The sequence below is a fragment of the Strix uralensis genome, chromosome 14 (genome assembly GCF_047716275.1).
Source record: "Strix uralensis isolate ZFMK-TIS-50842 chromosome 14, bStrUra1, whole genome shotgun sequence".
Classification (NCBI taxonomy): domain Eukaryota; kingdom Metazoa; phylum Chordata; class Aves; order Strigiformes; family Strigidae; genus Strix; species Strix uralensis.
In genome coordinates this window covers 3228234-3252441 of record NC_133985.1, presented here as the reverse complement: position 1 = coordinate 3252441, position 24208 = coordinate 3228234, and the positions used below count along the sequence as shown (strand labels likewise).

At 43.3% G+C, this 24208-nt stretch overlaps 1 protein-coding gene across 1 annotated transcript in view; it reads right to left on the bottom strand.

Moving 5' to 3' along the window:
• Nucleotides 1-24208, bottom strand: part of LOC141949953 (protocadherin alpha-2-like) — a 149282-nt gene that overhangs the window by 36992 nt on the left and 88082 nt on the right. Inside the window, exon 3 of the mRNA XM_074884141.1 lies at nucleotides 2082-2140. Within this exon, the coding sequence (XP_074740242.1) occupies nucleotides 2082-2140 (59 nt within the window). The remainder of the gene's footprint in view (nucleotides 1-2081; nucleotides 2141-24208) is intronic.

Sequence of the window (24208 nt, the reverse complement as noted above, 5' to 3'; positions counted from 1 at the left end):
GGAGAACTAGCTGGTTTGACTTGCAAAAAATATCTTTGATTATTTACTAAAACACACTTGTGGCATAATTTCTAAAACAAACATACCTGCAGGACACTTTGCTTTCATTGACTGGAAGTCGCTAACAAGGAAGTTACACACCTTTGCTGTTATGGTGTACTAACGTTAAAGCAAATAATAAAAAGTTGGGGGAATTAGTTCTGAGCTTCTGTCATTACACCACTTTAACAGATGCCACCTTCCTTGGTTACTACACGCTTCTCGTGAGCAATTCAGAAAGAGAAATACATTTTCTCAAATGCAGAAACTAACACAGCAAGTTTTACAGTGTCACACTGTGAGCACTTGGCCTTGAAAGCACCAATTTGGGTATTAGCTGGCATCTTACATGAAAGGAAAAGATAAAATCTGCTACTTTTAATGCAAAATAGGCATGTATTTGTGTGCAGCTCCTTAGAGAAACAGAATTCTGTGACTGTGTCCCTGACTCTGCTCATCTGTTTCTCAGCTCCCTTCCACACTCCCAGTTGAACTTAACGGGCAGTTTCAACCAAACGTGGCAGATGTCAGTGGTCCTATGGATACCGAATTTCTACAAGTTTTATGAAAAATCAGCATTTTATGAAAATCATCAGCTGGGCAGGTCATACAGGCTCAGAACCTGAGATTTCTCATAAGGACAGGGGCTGCTGATGTGAGAAAACAGATGAACACATACAATTTCCCAGAAAGACTTCATCAGCTCCCTTGCTTGTGGGATGAATTGCTTTAAATGAGCTCTGACCTTTCATTAATTGTTCAAGTAACTTCAGGCAAGATCTTGAACTCTGTGTAGAAAGGAAAGTAGATCCACAGGATCGCAAGAGCACATCTGGCTCTGAGGACCAGTAGATAAGATGCTCAGGTAGGCAGGAGAATTCCTGCTTCAGAATCCTGCTCCCTAGACTTTATTCATTTTGCAGTAAGCAGTCAGGGATTTTTAAAAAAAATAACAGCAGGAACAAAAAAGAAAGAAACCAGTTTGCCCAGTGGGCCCCAGAATCAAGCTTGCTCCTGCTTCCTTTCCTCCTGGCCCTGAGGTTTAAGTTCCTTTTTACACAGCATCCCACAGTCAGCTGGAGGGGTGCACTGTGCCCTCACCCCCATGCAGCACAGTCTCAGGGATGGACAGTCTGAATCTGAGTTTTGGACTTCAACCTTGTGAAGACTCTTCAGCCCTGAAGACAATGGATAAAAGGTGATGACTACAGTCCCATTGCACCAACAATTTTGGGAAAAGTGTGCCCTTCTGCACTATGTGGTGCCACCAGGAACTACTGCAGTGTTATAATTGCATCTAAACCTGTAAAATAGTCTTATTAATCACGTCAGATTACACCTGAATATAAAACCAGTTTTCTAATCTGCTCAGGAAGGGAGAGGAAATATTTTTTATTTAGGCTCTACAAAACAACTCTATTATAATTCTCTCTTTCCAGTCTACTGAGTAACAAATTATATCTGAGTGCTCGCGATGTTCGGTGGAGGACTTTCAAAGATGCCTAAAGAGATTTGGACACAGCCTCACTTTTCCTCCTTTGAAAATCTGTCTCATATCTTCAAAATGTTCTTTAAACTGTATTAATCATCTTGATTGCACCATGCAGCTAATAAACCGACTGCAGGAGCAGCATACTTTTATGGTAATGAGAGACAAGATGGAAAACACATCAGTGCTGCAGATAGTCTGTTGAAACATAGCATTGATGATTACAGGGAGCTTTAAAGTAAACAAAAAGTGTATAATCACAGTCAAATAATTCAATAAATGGAGCAATTATGCTTTGACAGTCAATGTATAAAAAGGCAGGAGGTCAACACAAAAAAAGCACACATCTATGGTAGTATAATAATACCATAGATGCAGTCAGACTGAATCTGCAACACTGGGAGATTGGAAGTGACAGCAGCAGAACTCAGATGCTTTCCATCTCATTATACAGAAATTGTCAGGCTAGGGCATCAGAGGAGCCAGACAGCTTTGTCCTTTTCAAGAGAACAAAGACAGAATTCCCCTTCATGTGGGGAAACACCATACATACCTTTGCATTCCTGCCCTTAGGGACGCAGAGTAGCGCCAGTCAGGATTGGGGTGTTTTGGCTGTAGAAACAAAAGCCCAGGATAATGTTGTTAATATATGTTAAACGTGCTGAAAAGCATGTGCATCTGGTTAATTTTGTCAGAAAAATCTTTATAGAGCTACTCAATTTTTCTGAGCATTCAGACAATGGACACACAGAGATTTGTCTCTATGACAAAGAAACTCGTTTGCCCGCCAAGGCCTTTGGCTAGAGATGATCTCTGTGGAACGGCATTGAATTCTGGAAACTGGTGGACAGTTATTTTGTAGAGTCATCAACATTCTGGGCATAAGAAAAGAAAAAACACAACACATCCTAAATCCATAATACACATTGTTTGTTTACCTGATAAGCCGAGAAAACTCAAGCTCCTGCACCAAATAGCATCTGCCTGAGGAGGTATAAAGTCCAGCCCCCTCTGAAGGGGTCATGCAGCGTAGTCTGTCAGCTGTGAGGTTTCTGCTAACATTTAGTGTACTGCAGGGGACTGCACTCGATTGTATCGGATTTGCAGACCGCAGCAAGTCTTTTATCAAAGGCAGATGTATTCTTTCATAATACCAAGAACTACTACATTCTCCATATTCATGAGAGGGCATTAGAGGTGGAAGGGGGGAATAGCCAGCAATACCCTTTGATCAACAATCCTCAGCATATGATGATGACCTGCTGCAGAATGGCTTGCTAAATAAAGAGATAATTAAGAAATCCTCTGTTGATCAAAAATTGCTCCAGAAAATCTCTTTTGCATTGTCAGGGGACCATCACAATAATTTTCAACTATGGCCAAAGAATGCAAGCTCAGGTCCTTTAAAATTAAGCCCTAAGCACATAACAAGGTTATTTCTCAGGATTCTCAAGACATTACTCTGTAGGTGATACTGCAGCCAGTGCTTAACTTCAGGCACTTGAATTCAAAGAGAAAACTTATGTCCAGAAACATAATGGACTACACTCATTCCTGGTCTGTCTTGTACAGTGCCAAACACACAAATAATATATGACAGTAATGGTTTAATTCTCTTCAAGCTATTGGAGGCAGATCAGAAATGAATTTTGTCCCATTACTTGAAAGAAAAAAAGAAAGTGTTGAATGCTCTGAATTATTTAAAGCCAACTCTGTCTTTCCTCTTGAGGTTTGGGGTATGCTTTTCCCTGGATCAATAGGTTTTATTCAAATAAAAATGGAGCAATTACAACTTACGCTATCACTCTATCACCATATTTCCCAGGTTCAGCATCACTCAAGAGTGAGATGCTGTTGGATGATGCACATCCTAGTATTCTTTATGGTCTGAGTTACACAATGGGGAGGAGGCTGCTTGTGGTTTGCAACCACACGTTAAACATCTGTACTAGCAATTTCCTTCCCATTTAGCCCCCAGTTCTCTGGTATGCTCAGGTTCTGCTGAGTTCAGCAGAAAGTGGCTTGACAAGGAGCCCATTATGTACAGTTCCAGCATTTTCTGATTCATTCCATTTTGGACCCAGCCCCAGGGATATCAAAGCAACTCAAAAGTCAACCATGTAGTAATAGTCAATGAAAGAGGATAGAAAATAATACACACTGATCAGATCTTCTCCTGAGTTTGCCCTTCTTGATGTACGAAAGGTGCTGACACCAGAAGATTTGGCTTTTCCTCTGCTGGGGATTTTTGTATAGCAGAGGAACTGCTGGACTATGGAGGGAGGGTAAAGCCCCTTTGCTCTTTTTTTGCAGTTAGAGAGGTGCAGGTTATTAGTTTGTATAGGCTTATAGGCAGTGTGAGGAGGAGAAGGAATCTTACCACAGTCCCAGGCAAAACACAGATGAAGTGAGATTACATCAAAGAGCTGGAAAAGTCTGACATGAGCTGGGTAGGAGTGAGAAAAGAGGAAAATGGCCACTCGCTCACAGTATATAGATTTTCGTTTTTCAGCCGAGAGCTTTCCAGCTCTTGGCTGGAAGACAAAAATCTATGTTCTGTTGCAGTGGGAACTTTCAGACACCAGATCATAAATGGGTGATGATGGCAGGACAAACTCATCAGTTAGGAATTCATCATTCATTCACTCCACATGCATGGACCAACATTCACCACGTCAATATAACAAAAAGAGCAGCAATTAGTAGATTGTGGTATTTTCAAAGGTTACTATCCAGAAGCTGTGGCATCTTGTGGCTATTCTCAAACAGTTCTCTACCTTCTACTACTCTTTAGGCAGGGCTGTAGTGCTGCTCCCGGAGGAGCAGAAGAAGGAAGGAGGGGACAGGATCAGAAAAATATACTTTGGAGATAGAAAGATCTATTGCCACAGTTGACTTTCAGACCTTTCAGGGGCTGTTTCTTGTTTTTAACTGAAAAATTCAATGTTTGGGACTTCTCTACTTTTTGAAGTCTTCACAGAAAGAACAGGAGGAGCAGGCAGTTGGGCAGCAGTCAGCCTTTGTCCAGACCTGTTCTCACGCAGTTTTATCACGTGTGTGCTGCTTGGTTGTGAACATTCAGACCTCAGCAAGACACACGTTTATCCCACACTTGTGTTATCACAGGCCAATGTCCTGCAACTGGCAAAATTGGTGAGATTCCAATTTTATCAGCGTAACTGGCTTCTCCTTTTGTCTGCTACAGACTAATTCTTTAAGATCCTCTGGTCATACAAGAAAAGTCTCAATACATCTTTAAATGAGATTGGGATTAGGAGCAAGAAAAGCAAAAATGCATGACCAGTAATAGAAGTGATGCATCGTAGAAGCAGCAAACCTGTTCAGTAATACCTTTCCCCAGTTCAGATGCAGCAGTGTTGCTTCTAATAGATCATTCAGGCATTCACAGTCTGCATGCTTGGGTTGGTTTATACCTCTGGCTACAAACAGTCCACCTGTACCAGAGCACCCAGAGAAACCTGCCACACAGTCACACAGCATGCAGTCACTGTGCCATGGCATGATATGGCTCATCTCAAATAGAGCTGTGTCTTCAGCACAGTCCCAGGGGACAGGAGTCTGCACAGCAGCTGTCAGCGGGCTCCTCTGCAAAGCCCTGTGACAGGCTTTGCTCTGAGAAATGTAGATGTGTCATAAATCAACACCACCAGGACAAGGTACAGCTGGCCAGGAAGCATGAGTACAGAGAAGCAGCACAAAGAGGAATACAGGCTCTGAAGTGGTCCAGATGCTTCCCAGTTGTATATCCCCATACTCTTGCTATATCTCACAATGCTGACGAAGATAATATTGTTCCTTTTACCTCCCCAGCTCCCACCTCATTACAAGACCCTGTTTATCACATGCCAGCCCATTCTATCAACTTTAAGGTAATCTTAGCCTGCCCTTTCCCTCAGAGATTTTTGGAGGCCATGTATCAAGTCCAGTGGTCCTGTCCTTACCACATCAGTGGAGGTGAGAAAAATCACACGATCCAGCACAGAAGTAATCAGCCATTCCTCATTTCTCACATCACCTGTTTTTTCTGATTTAGTAACAGGACACATCATCATAGTCATGAGATGAGTCAAAACCCATCCAGGTGCCTGTAGAAGTGGCTGTCACTGCACCAAGTGAACACCTCACGCCAACAGTTTGCTCCTGACACTTCTTCCAGGCATCAGGGTTACGTGCTGCCAACCACATAACCACAAGCATCAGTGTGACTAGTCATAAACAACCAACCCTACTGGAAAGTCTGATAAGTGAACGTATAATATAAAATGGAGTAAAAAAGCTCATGCAAAATTTCACACAGTTGTTTTCAAATTGCAAAGCATGGGTTAACTTAAAATCATTTCATTGGTTCATGGAGAATAAATTTAGTTGAAAACACATTGTTACAAACGTTTTGCTCAGTTCTCTTTTTAGCTAATACTTTTACACAGTAAGGATTTGTCCTTGGGATAGAAGGAATTTCTGAATTTTTTTAATGTTTTCCTGATCCTGTGTTCATGAAAATCAATGCAAAGGCTACCATTCACTTCAGTGGCTGTTAGAACAGGGTCTGCTTGAGGTAGAGAAGTGTGAATCAAACATTTACAAACAGTTACCAGATGATGAGGCTGCTAAAAGCATCCCACTCCATTCCTACTTCCACACAAACACACAACAGAATGACATATTTATCAGATGTATCTGCTTTGAAGCAATAATAAAAGGCTTTGCAGAACCCCTGACCACATACAGCTCTGCTTATTTTCCACTGAGACAATGCTGACGGATGTGGGGAAACAGAAGTTTCTATTCCTGATTTCCTTCTGTAAATGTTTAGAATTAATTTGATGTGGAGAACAAACTATTTATAGACTGAACATGTGTTTATCATACGAGAAATAAGAATGGGAACTGAGCAGGGTGTAATTCAGAAGCTCCAAGATTTTCTTCCTGGCAGTGTTCATTTGCATTCCTAACTCTGAGAAAATTAAGGTGAACAGTCAAGTGCTTCTGTAAAGTATATTTAATGAGTTCCGAGAGAAGGAAATCACCCCTGCTTTTAATATTGGATGCAAATTTCTGTCGGCACAGCAGTAAGCATCAAACCAAGAGTTTGCCCTGAAACACAGAGCACTGTCCCTGCTTAGCAGAACAGGTTCAGATACTACCACTAAACAAAAGAACAATCATTTATAGTTAACCTTTACAATGTCAGTGGGGCTGGAGAATTTCTTAAAGGCTTAAGTTCTTGAACTGAGATTGCAAGATATTCCACCATTAATACCTTTAAAGCCTCTGTGAGAAATCTCTTGGAAAGACTGCTCCAGACAATGCTGTGGGTTTACTAGATTTAGACACTTCAAAACATGCTTGCATTTTAAAGCAGTATCAAGATGTGTTCAACTCGAGGGTTGTTTGGTTTTTTCCCGGATGTTTAGCAAGCTGGTTTTGAAGTGCAAAATACAGAGAAAGAGCCAGAAGCAGAGCAAACAGCCGTAGAACTCCAATGAACCCCTGGGTCGTACTATCACTAATGTGCAGCTTTTTTTTCGCTTTCTGAAAAGTGTGTATAAAGCACCATGCAAATTTATTTCTGAACATCACATAAAACATCGTATTTTGTCAGCCACATGCATCACCACACAGAAAAGGGTACAAGGAAATGTACAATCAGAAGAATTTATATCTAGTTCTATCAAGTCTCCAGACTGCCCACTCATCATTAGGAATGTGCCAGGCTGCTTCTGGGGCAGAAACTCCTGTTACAGCATGTTGGTTTGATTGGTTTTCCCTGCATTAAAGGGAAAAGGTTGTCATGAGATGCAAGACATAACAAATGAGCTTAACCACACAGAACGTAAGAATAAGATGGGAGAGATGAAAACATAAACCAAGGACCAGGCCCTACCCAGACATCACTTGACATCTTCACAGGAGGAAAAGGACTCCAGACTAAAGTACTGAAACTTTTCCTGAAAATGATGGATCATCACTGCAGCAGTGCCCAGTAACAAAATCACTTCTTCATGCACCCCCTTCATAGCTGTGTGCACCCCCCTTTCAAAGGGCAAGAACGCAGGCTGCCCATAACCTCGCACGGTGCCAGCAATGAAGCCACAGTATTTTGCTACCTCTATATTCTGCCCACACTGTCTGCCTGGCCACCCTGCAGTAGTTATCTAGCTGATGAGAGCACAATATGCAATAACTCTGTGTTCTGATCCTATCACCAAACTCCTGCCAGCAGTAACTGTTTCTGAGGTTTCCAGTGCAGCTGTGTTAATACATTTCTTCTTTCACAAAGACACTTGGTTTGAGATATTCTTACAAACCTATAAAGGACCATACAGGCAAGCAGAGTGAAAGCAGAAGCACAGGCTGTCTTGCAGAAACAAGCTCCCATTCCACCATCACAACACTAGCAGTACAGGTCAGAAGTGACACAGGAATCAGCATTTCAACAGACAGAAAGTATTTCCTACCTAACCTTCATACCCTCGGTCTTCCCTTCCACTGCATCCTTCTAATGACCCAGCGAAGTCAGTCGCAACTTAGTGTAAAGTAATTATTAACATCTTTCACCTTACTAGTAAATATGAAAAGGACAAAGGCCTTATTGCATCAAGTGTTACTGAGATTAATCCCAAATAACTTTGAAATATTTTTCATTTTACTGTATAAACAACACCTGCAAAATTCTTGCCTTTGTTAAACCCTGCGTAAAATAGGCATGCCGAGAAAGCCCGTTCACCTGGTCCCACCCTCACAACTGAAAAGCTAATAGAAGATCAATGTCCAAAAACTGAAAAAAAAAAAAGACCTTTTCACATTATCCAAAAATAACATACACATCAGACACTAACTTTGTAAATCAACACATTTGCTATGCTTCACAGGTGAAGGCAGGGGCTCTTAAAGACTGATTAAAAGTTCACTTTAACTAAAAAGAGAAATGCCGCTCTCTGAAGATCTAATAATACAAAGATCATTATCCTTAAAAAGTAGAATTCAGTGTTCCTAAGAAATGGATGGCATTCAGTGCATATGCTAAGCTGGAAATAAGGGAAAGACAGCATTTTATAGTATGTAATTAGCTAGGAACTAGTAATTAGTGAAAGCCATTACATTCAGCATTTTCTCATGTACACCTGGCATTGATACATCTTCACAGTATGTACTACCCCAGGACAGTTTAAGAAGCAGAGAGCTAAGAAAAGAACTTGTGACAAATAGAACTTGTTAGAATTTCACCTCTATTTATATCATACAGAACTATTTGAATAATTGATTCCCCTTCTGGATCATAACTGCACACAGGCAGGCATTCTGTTTGTTCTATACATTCCTCAAGTTTCGGCTGGCTTTGCTGTCACTGCCTGATCTCCACTGGTGTTCAAAACTTGCAAATCCATTGCATTCAATGGAGTGATTCCCATAATGTGATAGGGATCTGTCTGTTAAACTGATTTCCTACCGGTCTTGCATCCAAAGTGAAGTCATTTTCAATTATTGCTTCTCTTCTTTTTCCCCCCCAAAAATCAGATGTATTTCACTCTTTGACTCCTCAGTGTACATGCTTATAGAGTGTCTCATGTTCCCTCCTATATCAAACAGATATACATTTTATTATACTCAGAAAGATTTTAAGGTACAAAAGCTGTGTAGAAAGAGAAAAAATACTTCCCCCCATACCCTGACACTGTGATTTACAGAAAAACACTGCATTAATTTTCAGTGGATTAGTTTTGAATGGATGATCACTACAACTTGAAAAGCATTTTTATGGAAGACTTGTTAGTCCTTAAGATCTGTGCATCTTTGTGTAACTAAACTACAGTTCCAAAAGATGCTAACGTCTTCATATATGAATATAATATAAAGAAACAAATAAATAAATTATATTTCTGTGGCAAGAACACACAAGTCACGCTCCCTTCTATCTCACCAGTTACTCCCGTAGCTTTCCCTCATCTGGAGGCATAGCACACATTAATGCATGGACTGATCTTATGCCTGCCACAATTGTCGGGTACAAACAACACACGGTAATTGCAAAATTCTCCTTTTGTGAACCAGAATTAGTCTCTCCTGGGAGTGTTTCTAGGTTTAGTTCCAATACATGTAGAAAGGAAACTGCACAGAGCATGCAAACCGCACGCTAGCTGCAGATTGCCTGCGTGCCAACATCAAGCAACCATTAATTCTTCACTGTGGGAAAATATTAAAAAGGTTAATACACTGCTGGTCAAAGCATAGGTATTAAACAATTTTCTATAGCAAGCCAGCAGGTTAGAAGTTGTCACACTGTAACATAACGATGGTAACTTGCTGTAATTCTCTACAAAGACGTCACAGAATTGTCACTGTCCAGAAAGCATGAAATGCAGCACCGGGTAGAACAAATATTATCAAAGGAAGGATTGCAGTTTTCAGACAACTAAAACATGCCCACATTAGTAAACAAAACATAGTATTGTAATGACCTAAATTCAAAACTTCAACATCTTTGCCTAGCTATGAAATCAATGAAGTAGCAAACATCTATAACTGCCATAATCTATTGATTTCCAGGCTGATCACTTCTTAATTTTTTTTTCCTGCAATATTAGTTTTAGCACTAAAAATTTCAGACCACATGTGTCATTCCCTAGCACTCTGTGACAGCAGGCAATTTTAGATCTGCAAGAGAAAAGGGAAGGAGGCAATATACTATAAAGCATATGCTGCAAAACCAAAGTGAATCTCAACAACGGATGCATACACTGAACTTACCAAATGGACCCTGAAAGTCCCAGTATTTACCTAGAAACAAAATGCATTGCACAGATTAGATTCATTAGAACCATGTTTCATAGCTGTGTGTCAGTGAGCCTAAAAGGGCTTAATCTGAGTTTTCCAGTTTGAAATCTCTTCTTAAGTACAGATTTTCTCAGAGCATTGTGCTGGCCATTTATCAGTGTAGCCTCACCTCATTAGGAGTAATGGAGTCATTTTTAAGTATGATCAGGTTTTGTGCACTCTGCCCACTCTGTCCTGTCAGATGCCTCTCGGTCATCACTGCAGAGGGACCAGTAGTTCCTGTTGGGCCACAGGTATTGTAAAACATAAAAGTGTCACTTCCTGATCCTGCAGTTAGGCATGCCTTATAGCAGTAGGTCTTAGTGAGAGACCCATTGCCCCTCACTTCAATGAAATGGGGCTGTACTTTCAAACCGTGGGGCAACCTAGCATCGATGTTGTTGTTGGCCTGCTTGTATAATTCAGCAGGGCACCGTTCTCTGACCCCACAGAACCCTGCACAGCAGGACTCCCCATACAGACTGTATCTGTAGCACTTGATAACAGTAAGCCCAATGATTGTGAAAAGGAAAACGAAGGAGATGGCGCTCAAAGCGATAATGAGATAAAGTGTGATCTCTGAGTAATTGCTCGGACTTTTAAAGTGCCTTCTTGTATCAGGGATGATTCTGGAAACTCTGTCCACCACGGCAACAGTGATGGCTACTGATGAGGACATCGGTGGCTCTCCATTGTCTCTCACCTCCACCGTCAGGTTGAAAGTAGGTGTGCTGTCCTCGCCCAGTTTGCGAGTAGTCCTAATCTCCCCAGTATGGAGCTCCACCCTGAACAAACCTGGATCTGAGGTTTGCACCAGGTGGAAGAACAACCAGGCATTTTGTCCTGAGTCCCCATCAATGGCTATAATTTTGGTTACCAAATATCCAGCATATGCCGAGCGTGGGATCATCTCCAGGGCTGCTGAAGTGTTTGTTGAGGTAGGATACAGAATCTGTGGAGCATGGTCGTTCTCATCCACCACGTAGATGTAGACAGTGATAGTGCTGCTCAGTGGTGGGATCCCGGCATCCTGAGCCTGGACAACCACCTGGAACTCCCTTAGTGTCTCATAGTCAAAGGACCTGACAGCATACATATTGCCGCTATCGGATTTAATGGAGACATAGGAGGCAACAGGTAGCCCTTCAATCTCCCCAGGTAGTAGAGAATAGGACACATAGGCATTTTCGGCAACATCTGGGTCAGTGGCTTTGATAGTGCACAGCAAGGCTCCAAGGGGGTTGTTCTCAGGGATGTAAACCGAGTACACAGGTTCCTCGAAGCGTGGAGGATTGTCATTGATGTCAGAGATCTCCACATGGATCACCTTCTGGGAGGAGAGAGGGGGGCTCCCAGAGTCAGTAGCCGTAACGGTGATGTTATAGGCTGCTGCTTTCTCGTGGTCCAGTTTGCCCTGGGTGATCAAGGTGTAGGAATTCTTGAAAGAGTTGAGTGTGAAGGGAAGGCCGGGGGGAATACGCAGGCTCACCTGCTTGTTCAGCCCTGAGTCCTGGTCAGTGACACTCATCAGGGCCACGACAGTTCCTGCCTTTGCATCCTCCGGCACTGGGCTGTACAGAGAGGTCAGGACCACCTCAGGAACATTATCATTGGCATCCACAATGTTGACCAGCACCTTGCAGTGCCCAGCCATAGAGACAGGGCCCTGATCAGTGGCTTGCACATATATCTCATAGGAGGATGCCTCTTCATAGTCTAAAGTACCATTAACCCGCACCTCCCCTGAGTGTGGGTCCACACTAAAGAGCTGCCTCACCTTCTGTGGGGTGTAGCTGCCAAAGGAGTAGATCACATCCCCATTGGAGCCCTCATCGGGGTCTGAGGCATTGAGTTTGACCACTAGCGTGCCAGGTGGGGCATTCTCCAGAAGGCTCACGGTGTAGGTGGAGCGGTCAAAGGCAGGTGGGTTATCATTGGTATCCACAACTCGCACAGAGATCTGGGCTGTACCGGACTTAGGGGGGTCCCCACCATCCACAGCGGTGAGCACCAGCTGCTGCAGGGCACTCTGCTCCCGGTCCAGTGGCTGCTGCAGCACCAGCTCCAGGAGCTTGCTGCCGCTCTGGAAACCTTTAAGGTCCAGGGCAAAGTGGCGGCTGGGGCTGAGCTGGTAGCTCTGCACAGAGTTGGTGCCCACATCAGGGTCTTGGGCACTCTCAATGTGGAAGCGGGCCCCAGGCAGGGCGGACTCACTGATCTCCAGTCGGTAATCCTGGCGGGGGAAGCGCGGCGCGTTGTCGTTGATGTCCAGCACCTCCACTTCCACGTTGTGCACCTCGATGGGCTGCTCGATGACCAGCTCCAGGCTGAGGAAGCAGGCGGGGCTCAGCTCGCACAGCGCCTCGCGGTCCATGCGCTCCCGCACCAGCAGCGCCCCGCGGCCCAGCTCCAGCTCCAGGTACTGCCGGCCGCTGCCCGAGGTCAGCCGCGCTCCCCTCGCCGCCAGTCGCCGCGGGTCCACGCCCAGGTCGCTCGCCACGCTGCCCACGAAGGCGCCGTGCGGCAGCTCCTCCCGCACCGAGTAGCGGAGCGGCCCGCCCGCCGCCCGCCCGGCGCACAGCCCCAGCAGCAGCAGGCCCAGCACCGCCGCCCCGCCGCGCCTCCGCCGAGCCGCCGCCGCCATGGCCGGGGCGGGGAGGGGGGGGGCCGGGAAGCTGCCGGAGCCCGGAGCCGCCTCGCCCGGCCCTGCCCTGCCCCTGGCCCGGCCTCACTCCCCGCCGCCGCCCGGCCGACTCATGCAAGCGGCGAGCAGCAGCCGTCGGCCGCCTCCGGCCCCGCCGCCGCCCGGTCCATGCCCGCCGGCTGCCCGCGGCGGCGGCTCCCACCTCTCTCCCTCCGACAGCTCCGGGGAGGAAGAAGAAGAAGAGGAGGAGGAGGAGGAGGAAGGAGGAGGGACCGGGATCCGCTTTCTCCTGCTCCGGCAGCTGCGCGGGAGGGGGCGGGGCGGCCGCTAAGCCGGGGCTGGCTCCGGTTCAGCACCTGGGCAGGGAACAGCGCCCGGGCCCGCCGGGACCCGCCCCCGCCCCCGCCCCGGCCGCGCCCACGTGTCTCGGCCTCTCGCCCCCGGCGGCCGCTGCTCCCGGCGCCGCGCCGGGAGGGGGGCGGCTCCGCGCCGCCGCCGCCACCGCCCCTCGGCTCCGCCGCTGAAGCTCCGGGGGCGCGGGGCGGAGGGGGAAGGGCCGCAAACCGCCGGCACTTCTGGACCCGCTGCTGCAGCGCTAAAGTGCATCCGCTTGGGCGGAAAAAATGGGCCTCCAGCCAGGTCTGGTGCCGTCTGTGTGTTGCGGCAGTATGTTTGACGACCTCTTTCTTGGAGACCTGCCGCTTTGCTCCCTCGGAGATTCATCTTTGCTGCAGCACCGTCCCTCTGCCCAACCCCTGCGGGCCCTCCTGCCCCGCTGCCACCCTCCTCCGGCTCAGCCCCCTCTCGCCCTGGCTGCAGCCCCTGCGCCCCGACAGCAGCTCAGCCGGTACAGTTCTGCAAGTCACACCCACAAGTTAGGAGCCTTTCAGGTGGGCTTCAGTTTCTCATCCAATGCAATACTCGGGCTCAAGGTGATCAAGTGCAGCTGGAGAGAAGATGGAACACGATCTGTTTTCAAGTCACAGTTTCTTCCTCCTCCTCTCTTGTGATGGAGGACTGACAAAACACAGGACCTTGAAATTCAACAAACTCAGCAGGGGGGGTGAGGGTGCTGCAACTGCAATGAGTTTTACCCCAAGGCCACAAACCCCAGCGAAGACAATAAACTTAAGCATTCATTCATACAACATCTAAGTCACTAAGCTGACATATTCAACGAGACAAACCACAGGACATAGTCGTCCAGGGGTGCATCTATATTGTACCTACTATGGAAACCTTCTCTACTAGTATTTATCTCCCTGTTGATTTTTTTCTTTGCTTACCCCACAAAGTCTTTTGGAATGTCCAATGAATCCTCTCTGGATTGGGCTGGTGTATCAAGGGGAGGCGGTGATCCCAACATTCAGCTAAAACTTCTTTCATTGCCCTCTGTGGGCCTGGGCACCCCTCACCTTGTGGGATGACTTTTGAGAGCACAACCTTACACTGTAAATCCCAAAAGTTTTTACTATAATGTACCTGATGCACAAACCCTGGAGAACAATTGCCCTAACTCTGACTCAGCACTGCTAAGAACAACTACCAGTCTATCAGCTTTTATCAGTGGTCACCATTATCAGAAGAAACAACATTCAGAGCAGGACTACCCCATTTATGTTTTGACTGATGGGTTCATTTACTTCATTACTCAGCCCATTTTTGTGGCCCAAATATTTGCCCTCATATTTATTCTAACATGCCCAGCCCAGTGTCTGCAAATACTGCTGTGGAACCACCCAACCCTGTTTATCTTTTTTAATAAGATAAATGTAGGTCTGTACAGACCAAGAAGGGCAGATAGACATGCCAAGTGCCTGGAACATCTGGAAATTTGCCCATTTCAACCAGTTGTCTAAACAGGAGCCAAATACTTTTAAAAAAAATCAGCTTCAAATTTCTGGCTAGCTACTCACCTCCAGGATCATGATATTCACAGAGTCAGAACAAAATGCCCCAACAGCCTCACCATAAAAACCCCTTCAAAAGCCAACACTCTGCTAAAAGCTATTTAAAAAGTTATAGCAGCACTAATACACATGGATTATGCAGGCCTGTGTCAAAACAACTTGCAGTCATCATGTAAAACAGAAGCGTGAAGGGCCACACTCTCAGTTTTCCAGTGGTTTCATCCAGACAGTCCATGGATCATCTCTGCCCCACATCTCCCATGTGTACAGCCACAAAGTCCTCTGACAAACGTACAGCACACCAATAAAAGATCAAAAGCCACAACAACACTGCCAACATCTAAGGCCTTGCCTTAAGGAACATGTTGGTAGAGACTCTCCTGGAAAGGGACAATGCCCACGCTAAGAGTTGGTGGGAAAACAGAACTGATCTCTGTAGACAATGCCTTTCTAGCCACAAGCTGATTTTACTTACAGTATGTGAATGAAACACACCAACCACACATCCAGGGGTTTTTAATACCGGTGAGGAATCTTTCACACTGTTCCTAGACCCCAGTGAGTAACTTCTGAGAGACAATCAGGCTCTGCTCTGATGCATTCCAGCTGGGTCCCCCTGCAAGGAAGGGCTGATGAACATTCAAATCCTGGCCCACCCCACTATTTACATGCTACCTAGGTTCATCTTTCCTCACATCCTCACAGCTAAGACTGTGCACATCCAAAGTTTTGTAAAACACCGTAGAATGTAAAACTGAACAGAGATATCATACACACCTAACCAAGCTATTCTAGACCGTATTCCATAATATTTTGATTCCCATCAAACATGTCTCTAAACCTCAGGTTCTTAGAAAATTTTTCTCCTAATTTCAGAATCATAAGTTCTAGGATCATCTGGCTTCTTGCCTTTTTGTAAATTTTATAGCACCAATGAAATAGGTGCTCTGATTTTCAATTTACAAATTAATACTGTAGCTTGGCTCATTTATAGTAGCACTGTACAAATGTAAGAGTCTTTCTCAAAATGTTAGCTTTATACAATTTATGCTGACTACACAGTTTATAAGTGATATACTGAAACTTGTTCTGTTCTGATTAAATGTTCCCTAAGATCCTTTAAATCTATATAAAATTCATCAATGGCCACAATAATTTTAATTATTTCCATCAGCTTCAGTGGTATTGCTGAGTCAGTCCTGCAGGCCTCAATTTTTAATTCAGGAAAAACTCCCATTGAGAAAACACTTCAGGATTTGGTCTGTAGTAAAACTGATTTTTCTAGTGAAATGCAAAAATTGAAACACAGAAAAACATTATTTCAGTTTCAAATGAATTGAGGCTTAGGGGCTTTCTAGTTTTCTTTTTACCAGAGTTTTGCTTTCCAGTCATTTCTTGACATTTCATCTAAGCATCAAATTTTGAAACACCTTCAAAGCTCTCTAAATAAAAATGTGGGTCCAGTGGGTTCAGATCGATCCACATGAGCAAGAGAGCCAGAATCCATCCCTGCAGCAAAAACAGCTGAGAAAACATACCAGGTCCAAATATTCATTTGCTGCTAAACCTGATAACCATGAAGTGATTGGATACTGCCTGTATGCAGTATCTATATACACAGGCCTATTGGGCTTTGCTGACATACAAAAATTGCACCACTTCAATTAGCTTAGTTAAATTAAATGGTAGGAGTCCTTTAATGTGAGTACAAACATACAGGTGTAGGAAAGAATACACTGATTTTATCAAGTCCTGCAGAAGAATATTAAGTATATATCAAGATAGTAATACACTGATATATATCCATGCTAGAGGTGGTAGTAATATAACTATTTTAGTATGAAAAGTCCTCACATTCATATGCAAGCCTTCCTTGAAACAGTTCTACATATAGATGTGCCTGAATTAGTAGCAGCATAATGCAGTGCCACAGGAATGTTTCTGTGCAGATATTTCTCTCAGGAGTGATACAATTATACACAGACACAGTTCTGTAGGTATTTAGGGCCTTGAAAAGTTCATCCATTTCAAATCACACCTGTACAAGAAATGTTTTTATATACCATTGTAACTAGAATCACTTAAATTTGCTTGAGCAGCAATAAATCTGTGTTCAATTTGCTTCACTGCAGAACACTATGCAGAGTCCTTCCTCTGGCTATTTCTGAGGCTCACACAGCAAAAGGAGAAAGACATATTAGAAAACAGGAAGATGTGAAAGTACAACATGTTAAACTGAAGAACTCCAAGGTAATTTGACATCTGAAAAGACGTTTTGCTTCTTTGTAAATCATTTCATCCTCAGCAACTCACATTCCTTAAACACCATGTCCAACTACTCAGTGTTGTGATGTAGCTCCCTTCTGAACTGGTGGGAAGTCACCAGCTCCAAGGAGCAGGGTCTAGATTTTTGTATGTAGTCTTGTCAGCATGTACGTTTTCAGCAACGTACAGATTGCTTCCATACCACAGAAATGCACACACAATTTCTGCCTACTGATAAAACTGTGCAAGAAAATATGGAGACAAATCTAGAGAATCCATACAGTTCAGTGATTAACAAGCAGGTAAGCAGTGTCATTCTCTAGAAAAACAGATTCTCTCTCTGTGCCTGCTTGCGTGTGGTGCCTACAATTTGTCTGCCTTACTTAGAATTAAATCAAATCTAGAGGAAAGGAACATCCATCAGTCACAGGCCAGATTACATCAACCACTGTGGAAAATAATACCCGTAAACTGTAAGGGAATGACTCAAATTTGTGGAGTTTCTTATACACAGTTTTTTTCCAGTGAGATGGTGGACTGTAGCACCATCTTCTAGCCCATGGGTACTCATGAGGTCTATGGAAAAAACATCTTGATAATTTCAGGGGACACTAACACTATTTCTTCAGTCCAACCCATCTTTCACTTCACTCACTTGGGATTCCTGCACCCTACTTACTTCGGTCACGTCTCCCCTTTCTCTGAAGGATAACATGTACAGGATGGTTTCTGGTGACTTCCCATGTCTCAAGTACTATCTGATCAGGAAGATCCTGATTTTCTGATCAGGAAGACACTACCTAGAGATGATAAGGCAACGTAAAGACAGGAGTGAAAGGGATTCACACCCTACAGTGACACCCTGCCTGACAAGCCTGACAAGCCTCCAAGAGCTCAGAGATCCCAATATATGAGAGAGTAGGTTCTGCAGGCAGAACAGAGGCACTGAGCAACCTCTTGAACAGAGCTCTGCAGTTGAACCAGATGTCTTTCAGTATATGGCATGCATTCTCTGTTAGGGATTTTCTGGGGACATGGGAGTCTCCCTCTTCCTAAAAATACTGCAAAATGCCTCCCTTAGGTAATGTAAACTTGTTTCTACACCCAAATTCTTTGCTCCATGTTCAAATCATCTTTCACACTTGAATTACTTGCTGACAAGTAATTTTTTCACATGCAACTTGCCTCTCCCATGTTTAAATACCATCGATAGGTCTGGTGTCAAATTGCTCATTTGGATTGGCTCTCTTCTTTTGTCTCTTTCCTTAAATCCATTTTTCACATTGGTATGAATGTAACTGGTGAGAATTCTTTTTGTATCACAAACATCTGAAGCCAGACTATTTAAAACATTGCTGTTATGGGAACCAAGGCTGTTAAACAGGCAGAAAAAATCCTGTTTGTATTTAGGTCACCATTTCTTTGCAGTAGTGTACTTGCTGTTATTCTAGAAAATCACATGTAAAGAAAAAGAAGTGGTGGGTTGGGGTCTGCAGAGGGATCTGTGCTGTAAATCTGAATTCAGACAAACCACATATAACAAAGATACACAGAAAATACACTTCTTCACCTGGTTACCGGTGTACACTCAATTATTTCTCACTTCTAGTCTAAAGGACGGATATCTCTGACTCATTCTGTTTGTCTTCTGCTATATTTTTCTGATGACTTAAAAAATGTTTGAGTAATTTATTGGCCATAATGTCACATACTGTGCCATTTTAAATGGAAGGACATTTACAACTTAAACAGTGACAAAATAAAATTCACTTTTCTAAAGTCACCATAAAGACTGTAAGTGCTGCTTCTACTGCCAAATGTTTTCTTGAAGGTTTTGGTTGCTGTGTTTTCCTTTATCACCATTGTTTCTCTTCAGAGCCAGTCTTTGTCATTCTTCTGTGCAGGCTGTGATTCCTCAGCTCAAGCCATTACCACTAAATTGCAGCTCAGTGAACTGGTTGTGAGACACGCCCTAGCCAAACCAATATCTTCCAGATTATTAGAACTGCATTTGCTTCCCTAGCTCTGGCTACTGCCTCACCCCATGCTTCTCTTCACACGTGTTGCACACCCTTCTTTACAGTTTCAGAACTGGAACAAAGTTACAAGGTAACTGTCCCCCTCTTGAAACTGTGTATACGAATGTGTCAGAGCAGTTGCCCAGAAACTGAAGACTCAGTTTAGTTTTCTGCTTCAGGTTCAAAGTTCTTCCTTCATCATCCTAGAAAGTGCCTTCATCATAAGACACAGGATGTCCTCTACCTCCTTCTTAAAACAAGGCAAAAAACTTATGCCGTTCTAGGTCAAAGAGAACAGCAAGAAGTATCATACTCTAACCTAGTGCCTGAGGTACTCACTTGGAAAGGAGGAGGAGATGGTGGAAACCTGTTTGTGCTCCGAGAAGTTTTATTAACTTTACACTGAACCACCTTGGGATATAATTCATAGTAGTACTAGTTCAAATGGTTTATAACTGTTGTGTTACTTCTTACACACACATATCCGTGTTTGTTAGTGATGATGAACTATTTTCACAGCATGAGTCCTCCCATTCCATGCTCATCGTACCAGAACTTGATGACACTGTGTCATAGACAATGCATAACCTGTATCAGCACCTTTTATTCTTTGCTATGTTTTTAATATTTTTTTTAAATACATAAAAGCTGAGCTCTATGGTTGTAATTTAATTTTCCTTATGTTACTTTTTTTCCTATCCTATCCACAAAATTTAATTATTAGTCAGATAGTCCTTGACCTGTTTTTTGGGGACCCCCATTAATACCCCTGTACATGAAGCATTTCATACATAACATTCCCATGTTCAGGCACATTAGTATTTTGTTAACTTTACACTTCCTATGAGAAGATCTCAAACCTGAAGGGTCTCTTTTCCATCTGTTTTTATTGAAACCAATTGTCCTGGAAGATTTTCTAACCTGTCCAATGTCATGCATATATCTGTCACTAAGTCATATTTCTGAGGAACAGGTACGTTCTGGCACAAAGTTACTTCAAAGATTGCTTTATTTATCCTATTAAACAAGATCTTCTACTAGACTTGGATGGTCCTATTGTTCCAGGTCTCTACTAATGGCTCCTGAGCTCTCCTAAACACTGTCAGCTTTAAATCTGCCAGTGTTGTCTTCCTATTCACAGTCTGACTCTTAAAGCTATCTTTTTCTTCTTTTCCTGTTTATCTATTCTCCTTCTTAAATATTTGTTCCGTATGTGGGTTTTTTCTATTCCTAGCTACAGCTTAACTTCAACTTTCCATCTTTTATTCATATTATCATCCCCCTTTTTTCATTTTGGTTTCTATACTTTTCTCCATCTTTTCTCTTTCCACTGAATATTCTCCTCTTTCCTTTCCATCTTCTACCTCTAGCCCATTCAGTTATTTTGCACTCCATTTTCAGCCAGTCCTCCTACCTTTTTCACTTTTGCCTGGGTCATCCACTTACTTTCTCTATATTGATTTTCCACATTTCTTTCCCCTCAATGCCCTAGGACTTTTACATTTGTCCTTCTGGATATACAATGAATTTGCTGTGTTCCAAAATGATGCCGATAAGGGATGCTGATGTCTCCTTTTCCCTTCGTTTTTGTCCACACAACTCAGATAAACTAGGAAGCTTAGCACCAAACAGTGGCACTGAACCAGTGGAAATAGAGACCTAAGTATAAAAATAGATAGTGAGAATCAAAAGTACAGGCAAGGAGTAATATGAGGAACAGTCACCTTCTTCATTGCCGAGAAAGACTGACAGCATTTTCTTTAGAGTCTGTCAGTGCCTCTTTAATAGGCAAAAGAGGTCAGGTTTGCATTATAAAGGACTACACAAGTACCCAAGTACTGAGCATTTGCTCTCTTGAAAGCATATACTGAATCACATCTATTAACTTTATTTCTGTTCCCTGCTTACTCCTAAGTGTCTCTTAGAAGTTAAACCACCTAAATCTGAAACTGCCTAGTTCAGACCTGAAAAGGAGCTGGCAATCACATAGGTTTGGTATCACACTGTTTTCACGATGACCTAAGTTTGCCTTTGAGCACATTAGAAGTATTGACTGTCAATGCCCTAACTATAACCTGTACATCTTGTGCTAGATCAGATTTTGCTTTTTTGGAAGGTTGGTGCTTTCTCCTCCTTCATTTGCACTTTTCTTTCTTCCTCTACTGCTCACCTAGTGACTTTTCCAGGTTTGCTGCATTTCTTAATAGCATCTCCATGAATTCTCTTAGTCCATGAAAGTACAAGTTAGAAGATGATGAAGTCAAGACATAAAAGCATACCTTAAGCTTTAATTTCAGTGCTTAATTTATTAAGCCCTGTATCTGGGCAATCATATTTAATTCAGAGCCACAAAACTTCACAAAAAGACATTGTGAAGATCTCCTTTCCTCGCAGAGTTGCCCTGCTAATGTGCTAACAAGACTACCACTTGTACTGAATGGTTAACTCATGCTTTTGTTATTTAAAGCTTCTTTCACTGCAACTTTCTTTTACAAGCCTGCCTAATCCATCCTTAACATATCTTCAAGGTACCTAAAATGTGGTACACTTTCCACTGACTAAATAAAAAAAAAAAAAAAAAGGAAGAAAAAAGAAAATCCAGACTCACCCATCTCACAACTGCTACCACTCTACTTCCTTGTATTTTCAAAAAATATACACCACCAGCCGAAGGATGCATTAACCTATTGCTCTGGGCTGCTAATACCAAGGGAATTTTCTCAGCAAAGCAGACCTGAGTGCAACTTCAGTCCCATGTGACATCTTAAACGTGACTGAAGTGTTTTGTGTTTATTCCCTATACAGGAATGCATTCCAGTATACATGAACATACTGCCTGCAGCCCCTCCAGACAGCCCAAAACACAAGTAGAAGTCCAAGATACACAATGTGAAGATCATCCAGTGGTTACAACTAAGCAGGTTGCTCTAAATTTCTTCCAGCAGCTGAGAGTCACAGTTCTGTCCTTTCTTCCTCCCTGGCACACCTCCACTCCAAAGCTCTATGGGAGGTTATCACCGAGCTACAAGTGTCTGTTCCAAACCACCATGATATTCTTACGCAGCATCAAGCTGCGACTTGCTCCTGAAGCTAAATATGTAAAGCAGCACAGAAATGGACAGATTTTCTCAATCTAAAATCAGACCCAAAATGCTACTGTACTGAGTTGCCCTAAATTTCAGCAATCTCTCAAATTAACAGAACAAATTATACTTCCTCAGAGTTAAAAGCATAGAGATTACTTTCCTTTTCAAGGTTATATTTTAGGATTAACTACTTAATTGATGTTTTCTCGATGTTGGAAAAAGTCAATGTCAAATTTGCCAAGAAATTAAATCATTAGAGCTATGCTTTTTAAAACATCGAAGTGAGGCAGATCATCACCTCTACCTCCGACTGTTGCACTCAGACACAACTTGATGCTTTCTGCAGCCAGAGACTCAGCCACCACTACAGTGCTGTCTCCAAGCCAGAGTAGGTAGAACTGTCCAGATATCATGGAAGTTCCTTGCTGCAGAATGGATGAGCAACCAAAGGAACAACAAAGGTGTTGCTCTGGGCTTCCAGAGTTCACCACAACAAACACAGGTTGGATACAAGTTGTATTCTGCATACCTGCCATGACAGGAGAGCCAGATATGGTGTGGAGTGAACCTCTGCACATCTGGTTCCAGTCTTTCACAGCGTTCTCAGGATTAGTCATTGTTTAGACTTGAAATTCTCTATATGGTGGGAAGGAAGAAACTTCACCCCAAGAACAAATGATTGAGGAAAATCTCCATCACAAAATCTATCCAGCTTTTAGCACAAATGGGAAAGACTTTGCTCAGCAACATGGCCAAATACCTAACAACCCTCTACTCTTACAACCATTGCAGTTGTGCTTTCAGCGACAGGTCTTTGATGACAGTTCCGATACAGGTACCATGATCTCAAGTACACTGACAGAAAATTAAGACCCTTCAACTATTATAAAGAGTAGCCGAGAACCATGAGAGGCAGGAGTGGATTACAGAACAGGCCCCATAAAACATACCAAGTCTGTGAGGATTTTTTATAAGAGCAGTATGCTGCTCCACAGCTTTTTGTATTTCATGTGTCTGCACAGGAATGGCTGAGCAGGGAAGATAGGGCAGAAAAATATTTTACTTTTCTGTTAATTCTCAGCAGGCATCTCTGAGCTTAGAAGATTTTTACCTCAAATCTTATTTAAAAAAAGAAATCCATCTGCCCAAACTGTGCTGTGTTTAGACTATTTTTAACCTATAACCACATATGTGATGGACAAAATGTTAATACTGCAGGTTCTGCTGATATTATCTGACCTCAGGACAGTCCCATTGATTTTCTTACTCAGCAGAACAAGGAACAGCATTTGACCCTTACTTATACTCTCTGCCACTGATTTTGTTTTATATTTGTGTTTCTCTCCAGGGCCCTGGCACACAGTGGGATCCCACACCCTCCTTGACCCCCAACTCTCTGAAATAGACACGCAAAGCTTGTTCTTTTTTCTCTCTTGACTCGTAATCTACGTTCCAGCTATTTTATGCCTTTTACTTATATAATCTCAGTCATATTTTCCCTTTAATAAGGCTATCAGAATCATAGAATGGTTTGGGTTGGAAGGGGCCTTAAAGATGGTCTAGTTCCCACCCCGTGACACAGGCAGGGACACCTTCCACTAGCCCAGATTGCCCAAAGCCCCGTCCAACCTGGCCTTGAACCCTTCCACGGAGGGGGCAGCCACAGCTTCTCTGGGCAACCTGTGCCAGGGCCTCACCACCCTCCCAGTAAAGAAATTCTTCCTTACATCTAACCTAAATTTACCCTCTTTCAGTTTAAAGCTATTACTTCTTGTCCTATTGCTACATGCCCTTTCAGAAAGTCCCTCTCCAGCTTTCTCATGGGCCCCCTTTAGGTACTGGAAGGCCACTATAAGGTTTCCCCAGAGCCTTTTCTTCAGGCTGAACAACCCCAACTCTCTCAGCCTGTCTCCACAGGAGAG